The 18340-nt window shown below is 39.9% G+C and overlaps 2 protein-coding genes across 2 annotated transcripts in view; both read left to right on the top strand.

Moving 5' to 3' along the window:
- Positions 1 to 13563, top strand: part of LOC109852888 (xaa-Pro dipeptidase) — a 22470-nt gene extending 8907 nt beyond the window's left edge. The window contains exons 3-9 of the mRNA XM_020424479.1: positions 2294 to 2533; positions 8894 to 8955; positions 9053 to 9097; positions 12101 to 12370; positions 12485 to 12929; positions 13081 to 13232; positions 13304 to 13563. Coding sequence (XP_020280068.1) covers positions 2294 to 2533; positions 8894 to 8955; positions 9053 to 9097; positions 12101 to 12370; positions 12485 to 12929; positions 13081 to 13232; positions 13304 to 13460 — 1371 coding nt within the window. The 3' untranslated portion in view covers positions 13461 to 13563. The remainder of the gene's footprint in view (positions 1 to 2293; positions 2534 to 8893; positions 8956 to 9052; positions 9098 to 12100; positions 12371 to 12484; positions 12930 to 13080; positions 13233 to 13303) is intronic.
- Positions 9324 to 12086, top strand: LOC109852816 (FAST kinase domain-containing protein 3, mitochondrial-like). Its single transcript, XM_020424368.1, has 2 exons — positions 9324 to 9619; positions 9701 to 12086. The coding sequence occupies exon 2, from the start codon at positions 9701 to 9703 to the stop codon at positions 11837 to 11839; it is 2139 nt and encodes a 712-aa protein (XP_020279957.1). The 5' UTR covers positions 9324 to 9619; the 3' UTR covers positions 11840 to 12086.
- Positions 13564 to 18340: the final 4777 nt, after the last annotated feature.

The raw sequence follows: 18340 nt of genomic DNA, 5'->3' as shown, positions 1-18340 counted from the left end.
ACCTACTTTAAACCTAACTTGGAGAAAATGGAAATTTGTGACACTTTTAGGTTGAAAGTAGGAGCAAATTTTATCCTTGCAATTGAACCTACTTTACTATCGTAACTCCTATATATAGTAGAATGAGAGGTTCATCAGAGAGTCAAAATTTCGACTCGGGCAATGACATTCTTTTAGCGTACCTATATACATATGCTTACGTACATATGAAGCACATAAGTCGCATGTATAATGCTGTGCACGTGTCGTTGTCGTGTGGATGTGTGTGTGCGTGTGTGTGTTTCATGTATACACAACTTCTTTAAGATAATACCTGCAAAGAGCGCGTTGACCTGATGGCCGATCGTTCTCAAGACGTTCTCTCTCTCTCTCTCTTTCCTTTCCTCTTTTCTTCGTCTCCCTGCCTCCGTCTTTCTGAGCTTCGGACGGAAACGAGAGTCCGAGAACTGCTGGAAGACGAAGAGAGTGAGAGGGATCAGTACTTGAACCCAAACACTGGGCGCAGCGCGTTACGACTCGCTCGGCTCATTTCTCATCGCTTCATCCTCGACATTCCGACCTGTCGGATTTTTCGGAACTCAAGACGACGACGACGACGACGACGACGACGACGATTACTACGACAGCGACGACGACGATGACGTTATTGCCTCCGCCAATGCTGCTAAAGATGTTAAAGCGATAATATTGCGGCATCGTTGTATATAGTATAGAGATCCCTTTTGTTTTGTATATATATGTGTATAACCGCACCTGCCGCATTTGTTTTCTTTCTTTATTCTTTCTTTGAGCGCGCACTTCTTTTCTTTTACCCTTCTGAGGGAGTTCTTTTGCTTATACATATATATATATATATATATATATATATATATAGTTCTTTAATTTCTTTAAGTGAAATTTCACCCAGAAAATTAAATTAGAAATGGAATATTTGTCTTGGCTCGCGCGAAAAGTAGAACTTAGAAAAATGTATTTTTATCTGGTTTTTTAATTTTATACTCTTTCTACGTTTTTCTACTGTTTCTTTTTACGCTTATTAGTGAATTATATAAATAGGAAGAGATGTGCACAGTCATTTAATATATAAATAACTCTTATTGAAGCTACTAAAAAATTAAAAGAGCTGTTCAAATAAAAAAAAATAAAAAAAAAAAAAAAAAAACAGAATTGAAAACAACATCATATGTTACATCAGTGGTGATGTTAAGATAAACGATGTTTTCGATTTCCCAGGTAAATGCTAAAACCTGTTCTCGTTGCAAACTTGCAAAACGAAACTTTGGAGCGCGCTGAGAAACTCTGAAAAAGTCGGAAGAATTTCATTTACACAAAGAAGCGACAGATCTCGGCACGAAGTTGCTAAGCATCTTAATACCAAGGTTGCCAACACGATCAAAATCCGATAAAAACGACTGAACGATGGAAACCAAGAATGGCATTTCCGCTTCATCTATCTTGAACGAAGGGGAAGCGGCGGAATGGCCGTTCGCGGATACACTCGTGTTTCCGGACATCTCGTTTCCTGTACAAGCTTTTTTGAAGCACCGTCCGAGCGGCGGGGCTTCAAGGTCTGACGTGAGATCGCGTTGTGAAAAAAAAGTTTTCTTAGTATTGTATTTAAGAAAATAATGAATAGAAAAGAATCGGCTACAGTCAAGCTTAAATTCCCGTCGATTTGTATCGTGAAATGTGGCAGAACTTCACGATTGCAAAATGCCGAGAAAAATTTGCGAAGAGAAACGATGACTGTGCTTGGTATCGGTTCGATGACGTGGCAGAGTATCATTGTATTTTCTCAAATACAATCACGACACACACACACACACACACATTGTTGCGCGCTGTCGAGACTGTTGCCGAGGCAGCATCGATTTCTCACGTAATATCGCGTGATAACCTTCGATTTCGAGAATAAAACTTTGGTTAAAAACCGGAAACACGAGCAGCATCGTGTATGAATATATACTATCTCATCAATATCTTTGTTTATTTATTGCGCAACTGTATCAATTTTTATAACGAAAAGAAGTAATATAAACAAAAGCATATTTACGTTATCTTGTTCCCAAACTTTGTTATCTCTCTGGACTTGTCAGTGTCTGTTTGTTACGAAAGAATACCATTTTTAGAAATAGCTCACATTTCTTATAAAATTTTAAATTGAGATGTTAAAAAAAGAGAAGATATTGAACATCTCACATTATGTAGCATATTTTTTTCTCTTCCAAGAATATTTTATTACACACTCGTATTCGTTTTATACGCCACTCTTCGTTTGTTTTTTGTTTATCAGGAATCGTTCTTTCAATGGTGTTTCGGAGTGGAAGAACCAGGATGTTACGGCGGGATCAACCTGGCAACCGGTGACGCGATCCTGTTCGTGCCGAATTTACCGCCTTCGTACGCGATTTGGCAGGGCACACCGCCCACCTTGAAAGATATCGAAACGCGGTACGCCGTGAAGGAAGCTAAGTACATCACGGATATCCATAAAGTGCTGAAGGAAAAGGGAGCGAAACTCTTGCTCACGTTGGTAAGTTGTGCTCGGGAACAGATGGATTCGCCAGCTCTCGTTGCTTTTCTGTTTGCATTCTCCTTAAACAGACGAAAGTGCTCAACTTACGACGGATTAAATCTAGAAAAAAAGAATGTTACAAGTTTCTTCTGTTGCATGATCAAATCGGAGTTGCTTCTTGTGGCTAGTTTTGTTTATCGAGATTTAAGGTGATCTTTAAATAGCCATGGAACGGAAATGAATTAAATTGTCGCAAAAATCCGCAAAGTTGAGCACCTTCTTGCACATGTGTGTATGTATATGCTTCGTGCGAGAACTTGTGTGCGTGTCTCGCAATAAGCGATCCGCCACGGCATGCCTCGTGACGTTTACCTTCGCCTTCTTCGCGACTGTCTGCCTCTACAATGTGTCGAGAAAGTTGCATCGGTCAGGCGGGTCGCAAGTTGCTCGGCATTAAGGCGGATCCAAGCGCGACTCTCTCTGTTTGTCGAACATTCGACTGAATAATGCAAATATGTCGCGTATGTGTGTACATGCGAATTTCTGTCGTATTATCGGCTTCAATTTGAGCTTTGTCGCCGCGAGCGTGCCTTATTTGCACGATGCGACAGTTGTCGTCGTGGCCTGGGCGAGTGTTTGCCGAGCGACGGGACCTGACACTGTCGCCTTTACTTGAATGACTTACCGATCTCGTTCTGCACAGCGCGCTAAATGGGTGTTGTGCAAAAATCCCGCGTATAATACTTTATACGCGTGGAAATATCGCACGCGCGTGCGTTTAAATATCGCCCTGTTGCTACGCGGATTGGAATTGCGGTGAATTTAGCAGAACTCCGGAACGCGCGCTCTCCCTAGCCTGGCTCTGTGCAACATATTTACTTGCCAAATAGCCGAAGCATATATAAATAAATAAATATATATAAATTTATTTATATATATATGTAATTTATTATATAATATATATAATATATATATATTATATAATTGTATACAAATATATATTTTGTTAATCTTTGGAGTAAAAAAACAATGGAAAGAAATATAAAACTAAAAATACCAAAAAATAGAAACATTGCTCGACAGTTTTTTTCCACAATTGATCTTTTTATGTTCTTCAACTCTTTTTATTTCTGTCCTAAACTTTATTTAAATCTACTTCTTCAAGTCTCACATAATTTTCACGAGAATTTGACTTCAGACGATATAAATATCACAAATACAATTATTCGAAAAAAAAAAAAAAAAAAAAAAAAAAAAAAAAAAAAAAACGAACTTAGATATGCTTAGATATACTTAGATATCCTAAGTCTGTCTCGTATAATAGTTTTTTATTTCCGAAACTCAACGACACACAACTTTTTAGCGAGAGATAAAAAAAACATGCGAGCATACCAGAATATTTGACCTCTATCTTCGACTTCGAGTTCGCAATTCTGAACAACAACCGATTTGTGACGATTTACATGTAACTCGCTGTGACATAGATATTGCGTAGCTCGCGCGTTGAAAAATATAAACCGATGAATTTTTCAACCGTTTCGTTATCTAACAAACAACAATGTGTCCGTAGCATCAATGACAACGTAAATGGGTGACTGCATGTATGTACGATCGGCTCGAGCCTTACCTGCACGTTACGTGGAATGCTTATCTGATAGCGGGTACGGCTACCGCAAATAGATTTCGCGTCACATTCGTGTGCACGAAGTAGGAAAGATATGGTTAGCCTCAACTATCGATTATAACCGAGAGGGTACTCCATTTTCAGTAAGAGGTATAGGTACTCGGAATAGAAAAAGAGGACATAGATATTTCGCGCGGTGAATAACAGAATAAATCGGGCGATAATTCATTCATACCTTGAATGAGAGTGGACTTTGGTGTTTAAAAATGTCAAAAGTAGCTTTTTTAAGATTACTTTGTTTTTACTGTAAGATTATATACTATATATACTTTCTGTAGATGTGTGATTTATTTATATGCATGGAGTCATACACTGAAATTTCGTTAATTTTCATCGCGAGGGAAATTGTTTCTTTTCTTTTTTAAATAATTGAAGAGAGAAAAAGAGAATGTGTAACATGAATATTTTTATTGAGCTTATTGATTCCTCTCAAGATTACAATAACCGTCTAGTTTCTCATAAAAGATGTTTTACGGGAAATCTGTGTAACAAAAGATTTAAATATCAAAGGTATCAGAGAGAGAGAGAGAAAGAGAGAGAGGAACGTTTAGACAATGGAGGTTCAAATAATGGAGGCCTACATATATGTTTGAATCAATAAGCTTTCGATCTGTTATGCTCATGACCTCTGGAATTGCAGGCTCTTTTGGCTCTTTGATTCCCTAAGCATTTAAAAAATATATTGTATTTACTTGGGATGTGTGATATGTTCAAAGAAAATACACCAATCATATACTCTTGCTTTGTCTGTGAGACATTTTTAAGTAATTTTACGTTTCTCTATTTGTAGAGTACTTTTTATTTATTTTTATTCGAACAGTTTTAATTTTTTTTATTTATTTAGATTCACTAGAATATATACTAGAATATAGTTTTTTTTTTAATATATAAAATTATGTTTATATTATGGAAACATTTCGCTGATTGTGAGTTTTCGCTATCGACGGAGAAGCGATTATATTATCTCAGAAATTTATGAAGTATTTTGAAATAAATGACCTATATGCACAGTAAACACATTACACAACGTTGTAGCAAGTTTCGCGATATCGGTCAATATATCAGTGTGTTTCCTCGTTATATATATATATGTAACCTTTATACGCGCGGTGGTGTATATCTTTGTGTAAAAGATATTTGGTAAATTCGTAGAACCAATTTCGTCAATGTGCCGCGCGGGGGACACGCAATTTAGAGCAATTTGAGGCAATTTAAAGCGTTTCGATTCTCGCATCTGATGACTCCGAAGAGACTCTCTCGCATGCTTATGAAACTGCAGGAAACTCTAAAAGACTCGTATTTGTCAGTGTGTCACGTTTTCTAGAAATAGTAACGTTTGCGAGATTACCGACTTGCGTACACAACATCGAGTTGAGTGCATGTTACACCGCGCACGTATTATTGTTTGTCATTTTACTAGGAAAAACAGAATCGTCAGCGTGTATCTAACGAGGTTAAATCGATCGGAAACAAAAATTTTTGCAAACAGTAATTCGAAGACCAGTGGTAAACAAATTTACTCAGTTTTTTTATATTGAAAAACATAACATTGCACTAATACTTCAATAATATTTACCTCACAATGAAGGTGCAATTTCATACGTAAAGTCATTTGTATTCTTTCCTGTAGCAATAAACAATACGAGAATTGTATTTTTAGACAAACGTGAAACTTAAGTGACAAGCTTATTGCATCAGGCGACGACGACTTAAGACATTTAAAAAATATTCAATAAGTGAGTTCTTCATCTCGCGAAACTACTTTTCGACTTGACTTTGTTTTTCATTTTGTGGACGAAGTCAAAACGAGTTTTTGATATTTCCATTACATTTTTCGAATCTCTCTCGTCCGTCTGGCGCACACAAAGACGCTAGTTCTAGCTGTGTCATGTAGACTCTCTCAAGCCTTGAATCATCTTATTTTCCGTGACGTTTAATAAATCGAATCGCAGCGAAAAACTCACTCGAGAAGATCAATATTTAGTGGCTCTGTGGACAGCGTGTTATTTTGCTGAAATACGCGAGAACGGCTGACATGAATAAGAGATAAAGCAACTCCGACTTTATCACGAGGCAATTGTGACTACCTATGTGCTATTTTGAAATACGTATCTTTGTATACGTCGTGTCATTTTAGAATCTTTTCATTTATTACTTGTCTCTTTTATTGATAAATAGGAGTGCAGTTTTGTTTTATTTCTCTCTCTTATTAATAATTTCTCATTTTATTTTGAACTCTCTCCTCTCACTTATTAGTCTCTTTTATTGAGAAATATAAAGCACATTTCTATTTTATTTCCTTCTCAGCAATAATTTCTCATTTTTCTCTATTTATTTTGAGCTCTTGTCCGGGGATATTTCACATTAAAAAAATTTTAATTTTAATTTTGAAATTGTGTCGATCAAATCGTTCGTGCTCGGATTTAAACGCAAATCTCTTGTGTAATTGAAGCGAAAATTCTAGTTTTAATTTCGAAATTGGTCGAATTTGTATCAATCAAATCGTTCGTGCTCGGATTTAAACGCAAATCTCTTGTGTAATTGAAGCGAAAATTCTAGTTTTAATTTCGAAATTGGTCGAATTTGTATCAATCAAATCGTTGGCGTTCGAATTGTAACGCAGATTTCTCGTGTAATTGAAGTCTTGTTGTGTATATGTAAAAATTGCATAATTAACATGACCTTTTTTATTATTTTATTTGCGACAGGATGTAAAACAACGTACCTTTGCAATTAACGAACTGTCCGAGAGAATATATCGTTAATACGAAATTAGTACGATATGTATATTATATTCATGGTTTAATTATTATAATTATACTACAGAGTATGTTGTTTGCAAACAATGCTTTTCAAGCAGCTTATTCCTCTGTCGGTGGTGCGACGTTTATGCATGACAAAAGCTAATTTAGCGGCTGATAAACAGCAATGGAAACAAAATGAGTCAACCTCAACTGGACGTAAAACAGTCACGTGTGTTGGTTACACACAAACTTGCTAACGTATGTATCTTTGACGCATAATTGCAATTAAAAACTTTAACATCCGCAACAAAACGCCGCATTACGCCTCGATCTTCGATTTTTCTCGACAAAATTTACAGTGTTTTACTTTTCTTTCGATTGCGGCTCTGTTTACACACACGATAATTATACCGTTCCTCGATATCAATTGGAAATATATTTGACTGCCGATAAGAGTATCTGCACGTCAAATAAAGTAACTTTGGGAGCTAAAAGCGGGATCGCGCGTTCCGGAGTAACAAGACTAATATCGAAGTTCAAGCTTGTCAGAAATAGACGTGTGCGTATATCGAACGACCGAAGAATTACATTGTAACCTTTCGTGCTCGGCGACTGCGTGTCGTTATACACATGTAAAGTGTAAGTAGGTATACATGGAGAAGTAGTTCCACGTGGAGCTGACCTTTATAAAAAGAAAAAAAATTTATGCAACAAGTATCATATCGCATACTGATGTTGATCTTATACGAAAGAGAGAGAGAGAGAGAGCTATGGAAAGTATGTACGTTACATTTAGATTAACATAAACGAATACATTACGTATATAAATAAATGATCATTTGGTTTTTTCATGTTTTTTTTTTTTCGTGATTAATTGCGATATTGGGGATTTGCGAAATCTCACACACGTGAGACTTGAGACGCGTTGTGTTGTGTGTTTATCCTTCTATCAATAAAAAACTATAACTTGCCCGGCTATGCATCGGTCTTATATGCTAATACGTCGACATTGTCGACGGATATTAATAAACGCTCGTTCTTTATAAACAAGCTATATAGCAGCGCCATTTGCGACTTTAATTATGATTACATTGCACGGTAGCAGATATCGCCGGCCGCATATTTTTATGCGACACATTGCGCCGCCGCCGCCGGTCTTTTGCAATATCGGATACAACAAATGCTGACGTAGGCACGTTTCTCGCAGCCGTGTCGCGCTCGCGCCATTTAGCCCGACAAAACACACTTTTATCTATTGCTCAGCAAAAAATGATTAACGTTCTGTAATATATTGCAACCGTGTGCAAAGCTGCTGCACGCCAAAACTGTTGTTATTATGCATCAGGTGCGCAATTTTTATTACATACATGTTGTGTGCGCAGACATGCAAACCCGTTGTTTATGTGTACATATTCAAAAGACACGCGCCGCGTAGCGCAAAAGAAATATATAGAAATATTATTCGAAATAAATAACAAAATTATCATAAAATAAAACAGACAGATCGGGAAAAAAAAACATTTATTCAAAATAAACGACTCTGTAAAAATGTCAAAGCTCGATTTAGAATTCAATTGTTAATTATGTCTCTGTTACTCGAAATTTGTCATGCAAATTAATCACGATTACGGTTAATTAATGCGATGCATTAAGGATTTGCATGTTTGCATTATCATGGTTCGCTGTGAAATATACGTGACACCATCACGCACGCGTGTCCCGCCGCGCCGATAGAAATCGATGGCACAGAAACCAGCGTGTTTCGCTTCCGACTGGATAAGAAATGCTTTCTCTATTCTGACTCGGATCGGAATTGCATAAGGCTTTACTTTTACTTCGGCGATACACCGTGTGTATTCGTTGCTTTTTTACGTACATATACATTAATGCGCGAGCGAATATATGTCAGGAACTAATTAGAGATTTTGCTTATTTTCTTGTGTTTTGCAGCACGGCCAAAACAGCGACAGCGGCTTGTGGACGCGTGAAACAGTCTTCGAGGGTATTGACGAGTAAGTACGATGACGAATCGTGTGTCGGTAGAGACAATCTACGAATGACTGGTTGGAACAATCTAATTGACCGCTTTTCTTTTTTTGTTTACCGTAGTTTCCAAGTAAACAAAGACATTTTGTATCCGGAAATATGTGAGTGGTAAGTGTATCGAGAATTGCATAATACATTTTGTATTTCATTTATTTCCACGCGCATTTATAAGAAAAAATATTAGCATTTTTAAGAAAAAATATTAGTATTATAAAGAAAATATTAATATTATGAAGAAAAAACATTGCTAATATTAATATTTTTTATAAAAAAAAATATTAGCAATTGTATACGTTATGATATAAGCTTTATGTATACGTGTTTGCGTGTTGTTTATCGCGCGTCAATTGCCTCGAAAGAATCAGTGTCGCCATCGGTTGGCCAACTCGCGCAATCGCACGTGTTCACCACATCGGTACAAATCTGACAACTCTCCATCGGGTTATGAGACCAACCGGTTCATTTTACATGCTTTTTTTCTATTTATGACGCATGTAAAAAATGAGCAAAAAAAGAAGTGGTTTTGCTGCAGAGATATTATAATATCTTATTAGTGAAACTTATAACATGGAAATTTCTTTGGGATTTTTTGTGAAGATATAGCGAATAACACATAATGAAAGAAAAAAGGTAAACGAGAGGATGTTACTTATCGTAACACACGACGCGGTTTGATTGAATATTTACAATTTGATTACTCACGAATTGTAGATGATAGTCTCTAGTCGCACAATTTGGGAAAAGTTTCCCATAATAAGAACGTGCGTGCGGCCGTGCAATCGAATTTACAAATTTAAAAAGAGATGGTTCGAATCGAGCGCACGCGATCATCGCAGCGAAACGCAATTGACTCAGACGACTATCTGCGTGCAAGAGGGCACTCGCATACAGGAAGTTCCGCTGATAGTCAGAAAGATCACCGATGTTGCGAAACTGCTCGATGAGAAAAGCAAAAGAGTTGTCGACAAAAAATTGCCATCGTTAAATGCAGATAAAAAGCCCGCTGTAATTCAGAAAGAAAATATTTCACATTCCTCCGTGACAAACGTGATGAAGAACGAGCCTTTGAAGCACGGTATCAGCATAGAGACTGACGAGGGTACGGCGATACTCTTCTACTCTGACATGAAGAACTTGAAGGATGTGGATATAGAACAGATTTTGGACGCAATAATGACAGGAAACGGGAATAACAGAGTCTATTCCTTGCTCGAGAACAAGATGTCCGACGAGGTGAGCTGTCGGATAGCGCTTCAGAGTTTGAAAAAGATGATCGAATTGGAAAACGGATGGTACAAGTATCGAAAGACTCTGTCGAGCGGACAGTCGGCCGTGGAAGTCGCCAACAGAGACATTATATTCCGACAGCTTATAAATGTAATTGTCAAAAGTCGAGACAGCGAGATGATATTGCAGGGATTGAAAGCGTTAAAGAGAGACAGGTTCAGTCCTGCGAAGAATATTTACAAAGATTGGATGTGTAACGAAGCTATGATCAGAGCCACGGACGGTGAGTTCACGGTGTCGCAACTGATCAGAGCGGTGAAGATTCTGTCCTCTTACAAAGATGCCAAGTACAGAAACTGCGTGGACATGTTGTGGGTTGGTTTGGCCTGCAAGGAACGCGATATCAAACCGGAATTTCTAGTGCCGTTGTTCAAGTCGTTGAAGCATTTTTATCGGAGCAGGAACATGACGCAAATCATTTTGGAAAAGAAGCTTTCGGAACAGTGGATAAATTTGTCCGGCTCTCAGATGAGCGACATACTGGACTCTCTTTACGGGAAAGATGTTTCGAAGGGTAGTCTTGCGAGCGCCAGCAAGTGGGCTGCTGTGAGCATGACCACCTCAAACGAGAAAGATCTCGCGAGATTCATCAGCAGCTTACACACGAAAAAGTATGTCGACGAAAGCATAGAACAGGCACTGGCGAGATACGTGACGGCTAAAGGCGCGACGATAAAGGATCCCAATTTGATCGCGACAATAACGGATTATTGTAAAGATTTAAGAGTGAGAAATTCGTACGTTCTCAACGGATGCGGAAAGTACTTCATAAGATACGGGACGAAAATTTCGTCCTCTTTATTGCCGTCCATTCTCACGTCGTTTGGATTATTGAATTTACAACCGCCCGATACCATCGAGTTTTGGAGAACATTCGACGAAGTGATAACCGCGAGATTTTCGGATTTGAAACTAAACGACGTTCTCGACATTTTTCTCTCTTGCACGTATCTCGAAAGATATCCCGTCAAGTTTCTGGACAAAGTTTTCAGCTCGTATCTCATGAACAGACTGCAAATTCAAAGAGACATGCCTATTGTGAGCCGTTTGAAGATCAAATTGAAATTGTTCGACGCGACCATGTCGTTAGAATGTAAATATTATCAAGGTAGTCCGATTAATCTCGACAGGGACACGAGGTCGTTGAATTTGGACACGAGAATCAGAGGTATCGTTAATAAGATATACAAACCTCTGGCGCATTTGGTGGGCGGGGAGCACAAATTGAGCAGGAGCGTGGTTTTAAACAAAATGCCTCTCATAAACTTCTACGTTTTGGATGTTTTGATACATCCGCTCTTAAGGTCGACGCCGACCTTCAATTTAAATCTGCAAAAAAAGAAAAATGTTAATACCGCGATTCTGATTCATCTGCCCGAGTATTATTGCTGGAACACTCAGCTTTTGATAGGACCGCAAGTGATGAGGAAGAGACAGATGAGAAAATTGGGTTTCCGAGTCACATGCTTGGATTACGCGAAACTGACAGAACTCGTAGATCAAGACGACAAATTGTTACTTTACTTATCGCAAAATCTAGACGCTGCCGAAGATGCTCTATAAATTATTCCGCAAGTGACACGCATGTTTATGTAAGCGTATATGATTTCCCAGTGACAAGTTGTAATATTTTATTTGGATTTTTTTTTGTTTTTTGACTGAAATCGAAAAAGAGAGAGATGTGTACAAGACAAGAGTAAAGCATTGTATAAATCTGACGCAATAAACATATTCGCAAAAACAAATCCTCATCTATTTCTGCTTATAACATGTAAATATGTAAATATGTGAGTCTTTAATAAGGTCTGTTTTTGTTTTCTACAGCCGAGTGATAAAGTCTCCGGAGGAAATTGAAGTATTACGATACGTGATCAAGATAAGTTGTGACGCGCACAAGTACGTGATGCGCTCCGTGAATCCTGGGATTCCAGAATATAGAGCGGAGTCTTGGTTTTTGGATTATGTGTACAGAGAGGGAGGATGCCGACACGTGTCTTACACATGCATCTGCGGATCCGGACACAACGCCTCTATACTGCATTACGGTCACGCCGGTGCGCCGAATAACAAAGTTATAAAGCCTAATGATTTATGGTAAGATAATTGTCATTGAGAGTTTTTTTCCAAAATGAAAACATTTGTGCTCGTAGTCATTTTAATCCGTCGCAAAAAATTATAGCTCGCTGCGTCTTTTCTGTCGTTTTACAGCTTATTCGATATGGGTGCCAACTATTGCGGATACGCGGCCGACATCACGTGCACCTTCCCGGCCAATGGTGTATTCGACGATCTTCAGACGACAATCTACGAGGCTGTGCTGGAGGCGCGCAATGCGGTATTCTCAAAGGCAAAACCAGACGTTGCCTGGACAGATTTGCATCTTCTAGCTAACTTTACATTACTGACAGAATTAAAGCAAGGAGGACTATTGACTGGCAGTGTCGAAGAAATGATGGCAGTAAATCTGGCCGCTGTATTTCAACCTCACGGTTTGGGCCATTTGTTGGGGTTGGATGTACACGATGTCGGTGGATATTTATCGGGTCATCCCGAACGTCGTACTGAACCGGGATTGAAGAATCTGAGAACTGCACGGAAATTGAAACCTGGAATGGTTCTTACTGTGGAACCAGGCTGTTATTTCATAGATTCCGTAAGTAAATAGATTAATATAAATGATGTTCAATTACAAGATTCAAACCTAATCTGATTCTGCGGTTCAATTTTGACAATTGAACTACATGCCGATTTGTATTACAGTATTAGTTCCGAATTATTTATGTGAAAAAATTTCTATATTGCAGTTACTGCAAGAAGCTATGGAGAATCCTGCACTTTCAAAGTTTCTCGTGAGAGATGAAATAAACATGTATCGCGGTTTTGGTGTTAGGATAGAGGACGATGTTCTCGTAACGGAAACTGGGATTGAAAATTTAAGCGCGGATCTTCCTCGCACGTAGGTATTCAGTGTACCTCTTTGCCTGTTGCAAAGAGAAAATAACTAATGATAATACGTATGTATTACAGCATTAACGAGATACAAGAATTAATGCAGTCTAGATACATAGATCAGAATTCGGAATATTTCGTGTCGGAGCAGGTTTCGTTATGTAAGGACGAAATATATTACAATATGCGGAACAAAGGCGGGGATCATAGTGAAGAAACAGACGAAAGTACGTAGGGACATGAAAATGATGATGAAATGCACATACAAACAAACAACGGACTACGTGAAAATTGAATGTTTCGATATTGTAATCAAACATTCACGCAATTGTTATACATATATATATATACATATATATATATCATATTTCATATAATCAAGTAAAAAAATGCTATACGCATATATATTTGTATCACTTTATTTTTTAATACAAATGTATACAAAGAAAATTATATAGAAAACAGAAAATAAAATGTATATAATGTTGTATAAGAACAATTTGTAACGTACGTAGTTTAAATCGATGCATGCAATTAGATTACAATTCTTGAAACTCACACATGCGCGAGCGCGCGCTTATAAAATTTTCACATGTACGAATGACGTCGTAAAAGTAGATAGATATAAGTTCGTGGCGTACAAGCTCGTTTCTATTCTTCGCCAACAGAGTGACGTCTATTTTAGAGTAGCCTTGACAAATTCTTTATGCAGAAGAACACGCGAAAATAGTTTTTAACCTCAAACGTCGTATCAACGTCGTGATCCTCGTCGAAGTGGAAGTTTGATTGTAGTGTGTGTACACAGGTACACGTTTTCATTGCGCGCGCCCGGTTGCTCCTTCGTGTTCCGAATTTATCGCGCGTAAGTTGACACGCGCTGACTATAACGTCAGCCGCTACATTAAATCACGCGTCCGAGCGATATTTAATCGCGCGAGCTCGCCGGCGCCTTGCGTGACCGACGTGTACGTACGAGGCAAAGTATGTACGTGATCGACACACAAGACGTCAATCAAGCGGCGTGTTACGACGTGCATCTTAAATTTCACAAGGGAGGTGGTTTAATATCAAAACAGCCGATGTCGATGAACCTTCGCGGAAAAATCGCGAACACCTTTTGAAACGGATTTGGTTTTTTTGCGTGACGAAAATCGAAAATCTCATCTCGAACGGGTTTACTGATTAACGAAAGCGAAACATTGACGTCAGGACGCGTTATCAATATTCACGTCAAGGTGCTTGATTGGCAGAAAGTCGAAGAGAGAAAGCGAGAGACATCACGAGGTAATGTCTCGCTGTTTTAAGCCAGTGTGTAAAAATAACGTCACGGAACGAATCGCGTAACGTGCGACGTATTGTGTCACGTGGATCTGAAAATGTGCTGGTCAGCCGAACGAGATGAGCAACTGTGATTCATCTCGATTTTAATGTTCTAAAATTTTGCTCTGCAAAATCACGCGATTTACTGCTCAATTCTGAACTATTCAAATGCCGTGAGGGGGTGCTTTTGTACTTTTGTGTGAGAAAAGTGTACGAAAACGAAAAAGAGAAAAGCGGCTGCGTTTTCCCGCGAATTGGCGCTTCGACTGCAGATCGAACTGGCGCGTTCGCGACCAGTTTTATAAATACGTGTCGCGGAAAATGTAGGGCGCGCGGATGCGCATTTGACGTAACGCCAACCACGTTCGCGGTCAGGTGTGCTCTTCAGAGGGACGGAAAAAAAGCCTCGGTACACGTATGTAAACTCATTTGCGGACGTCGCAGTGTCAACAGCGCGTCACGCCGTGCTGTGCAATCCAAGTGGAAGCGCGCAGACGCGTTTGCAAGAATGTGATACGTTTCCTCGTGTGTTTTCTTTAGTTCAAGTGTTTTTTCGCTTCGCTTAGCTTTGACAAAATCTGCCGTCGTCCAAAATTTTGTATAAAAAAAATTGTTTTCGACATTGCGAAGATTTTTCTTTTTTTTTAATTACAAGAATTGCGCGCGCGGCACGAAAAAAACGGTTTTACGTAGTAATAAGAGACTTTGAAACTTTGAATCACAGACTTCAATTCGTGCTCGCGAGGAATCGTGACTGCTTCAAAAACAAACTTCCGTCAATTTTGCGCGAAGTAGAATCTAAAAGTATTTTTTTTTAACATTACATCACTCGATACCAACGTCATTGTCATAAAGTATTTTATTTGCGTGAACTAAGATTGACTGCGCGAGAAGAGAGAATCTCCATCGTTCCGGCAAACAACAACGAAGGAGTTCACATCTGAAAAGACGACAAAGAGACTTTTACGAACGTCTCAGCGACATCTTATCGTCACATTGGTTTGATCAGTTTTTGAACTCGTTACATTAACGGGATCATCGTTATCAAAGTGGGTATCTAACGAACACCCAGAGAGATTATCCCGCAAGTTCGATTCGAAGTGTCTTCGCGTCGCCTCTGCGTTTTATTACGCCGCTGCTCCGGAGAGACGAACGAAGAGAACACTTGAATCAAAGCGAACGCGAGGTTTACCGCGCCGTCGTCATCGTCGCCGACGGCAAACGTGAGTCGGCAGTTCCTATTCAACACGCATGCCTGGCTCGCGTCTTTATATCGACGAGTCGCTCGAGCGTCGCTGTCACTCGCTCGCTCGTTAGCTAGTAGCTCCACGACGTCGAAACGGACTTCGGCGTCGTTGTCAAACCTACGACGAGAGAATGCGCAGGGGAGGTGGTGGAAAACAAGGAGAGATCAACAGCAACAGAGACAAACAAACACGGAGGTGCGGTTTTTATTTCGGACGTCACTCGCGGGAAAATCAGAGAAAAACCACGTGTCTATCTGACGTCGTCGTCGTCGTCGTGCCTGGCGACGCGCCCGTACGCGCGTCGCGACCACCTGCTTGGACGATGCCTGCTAGCGTGCCAACATCAGACAATTATGCAATCAACATGCTCCGAAAAATAATTAAATTAGTCGCGTGAGAGAAAACGTCACACGCTTGACGTGACCGAAGAAAACTCGCGCGGAGCAACACAAAGCAAGATCGATGCCGAGAAGCCTCGCTATTGTTGCCTTTGCTTTGTAACGAGGGAGCGGTCGTTCGCGTGTCTTCGATACGTCCTCGGAAGGAGCGAGCGCATCGTCGGGAGATAATTATAGCGTTGTAGAGAAGAAAAGAGAGAGAGTGAAGAAAGAAAATCCTCTCTTTGCGCGGGAGAAGAAAACGGAGCGCCGCTACCGGTTGACAACCCGTAGAAAGTGTCGTCGCGCAGCGTGTCGACAGTTTTCTTTTTTTGTCGGACGGAAAGACGACATCGGGTTTCCGTGTGTCGTCGTCGTTATTGTCGTCAGTCATACACGCGATATAGAGACACGCGACACGCGCGCCGAGTTACGCGCACAGTTCGCGCGGCGCGGCGCGTCGAGTGTTTCCGCGATCGCGCGCGCGCCGGAAACCGAACGTGATTTATTTCGGCGCGCGATAATCTCGTGGACCGAAGAAGCAAGAAGGAAGAAGCGGCGCGGCTTCAGCAGCGAACGAAGAAGAGGGGATGCAGCATTTGCGGCACGAGAGAAAAAGAGAGGCCGCCGCGAGATAGAGAAGCGAGAGTTTAGAACCCGTCACTTGCGTCAGTGGTGCAACACACTGCAAGGAAACGATCGCGTTACACGAGCTACGGTTGCGGCTTGCTTCGTGAACGGCGGCCGTGACAGTTTGAAAGAAGTTGTCGCGGCGAAACAAAGACAAAACGCGGAAACCGCGAATGGACTTCCGGTTTCGCGAGGCGCGTTTCGTCAGTGCGGATGTCAGTGCGCGCTCCGATTTCGAAGGCGTGACTTCTGTGAGAGTCATCCGTTTGAAATTGTTCTACAGAGACGATTCGGAGTCGTTAGGATTGATTGACATTACGATGTATTTTTGAATTCATTCTCAACGTTCTCCATTGCTCGTTCATTGCTCAGCGATCCCTGAAAAAGAAATTTCGCACGGCTCTCTGCTCCGAAATTTTATTTGCCTTACATAATAACACATATATATATATATATGTAGAGACTATAATAACGAAATTAGATTTTTACTCTTTCCAAATTTCGAAAAAAAAAATTCAATCTTTTGTACTTGTTTACGATGCGAGATCTCGGAGGATAATCGTATATTCTACTCGTACGCCGTGATGCATGAAGGACGAGATAATTGCGAATATAAGATAATAACAGCGAGAAACTCTGCGGTTCTCTGAAATTTCAGCCATTAAACTGCAGCGTACGTGTTGCTGGGCGTATCCGCGAAATTACCGAAGAAATTCCCGGCGCGGAGATTGTGTGAGAATTCGTCGGGAAGATCTGAGAAAGCTCATATCTCAAATTTGCTCTACATACAGTGGAATAATCCACGCGGCTTAAAGACGAAGAAATAATCAGCGATAAGCGTTCTCGGTATACTATCTAATCGGAAAATCACTCGCCCGCGTCGTGCACAAGACGCTATCCGGTTTGATCGTCACGGAACGAACGTCACCAACGTGTCCGACTTCTGTGATCTGTTAGCACGTTGTTGCGAGTTCGATTCGATTGCGTTGAATCTTCCGTCCGAAAATTTCTTCAACGTTCAGACAACTCGAGGAACGAAATGGTTCTAGATCACGCGGAAAGATCTCGACCGCGGAAACGGAGATCGACAATTATTACGCCGACGTCTTTCTAATTTGTCTTTCTTGACTTGTTCAGACTTGACGTAAATTGAGCGACGGATAATTAGCGACAAGAAAACGGACCCAAAACAATCCACAAGATAAATTGAAGATTACGACGTGTCGCGCCGCACGTCGCATTCGCGACGATACACTGAAAATATACAGAAGTTTACTCGATTCGATCAACAAAAGAAGAAGGAAGTATCCGAATATCGAGAGACAAGGTCTCAAGTTAGAAAGTTGTCGAACACGTTCGTGCACTGAGAGAAATATGCTTGGTATTTACGACTATAATTGCATAGTAAAATAATTATAGTTGGAATTCTTATTTTTATTGTTAATTTTGCTATAATATTAGTAAAACTAACCTTATATACATGGTTTTGACAAGTATGTAAAAAGTTTGCTATAAATTATAATAATTTTAACTAGTAACAT

Source organism: Pseudomyrmex gracilis, unplaced genomic scaffold (genome assembly GCF_002006095.1).
Source record: "Pseudomyrmex gracilis isolate BER0280 unplaced genomic scaffold, ASM200609v1 scaffold_0, whole genome shotgun sequence".
Taxonomy (NCBI): Eukaryota; Metazoa; Arthropoda; class Insecta; order Hymenoptera; family Formicidae; genus Pseudomyrmex; species Pseudomyrmex gracilis.
This window is presented reverse-complemented; position numbering and strand designations above follow the sequence as displayed.

Bases quoted from the DNA above. Each gene is read 5' to 3' on its own strand.
- LOC109852816 (XM_020424368.1), top strand. From the start codon at position 9,701: ATGATAGTCTCTAGTCGCACAATTTGGGAAAAGTTTCCCATAATAAGA.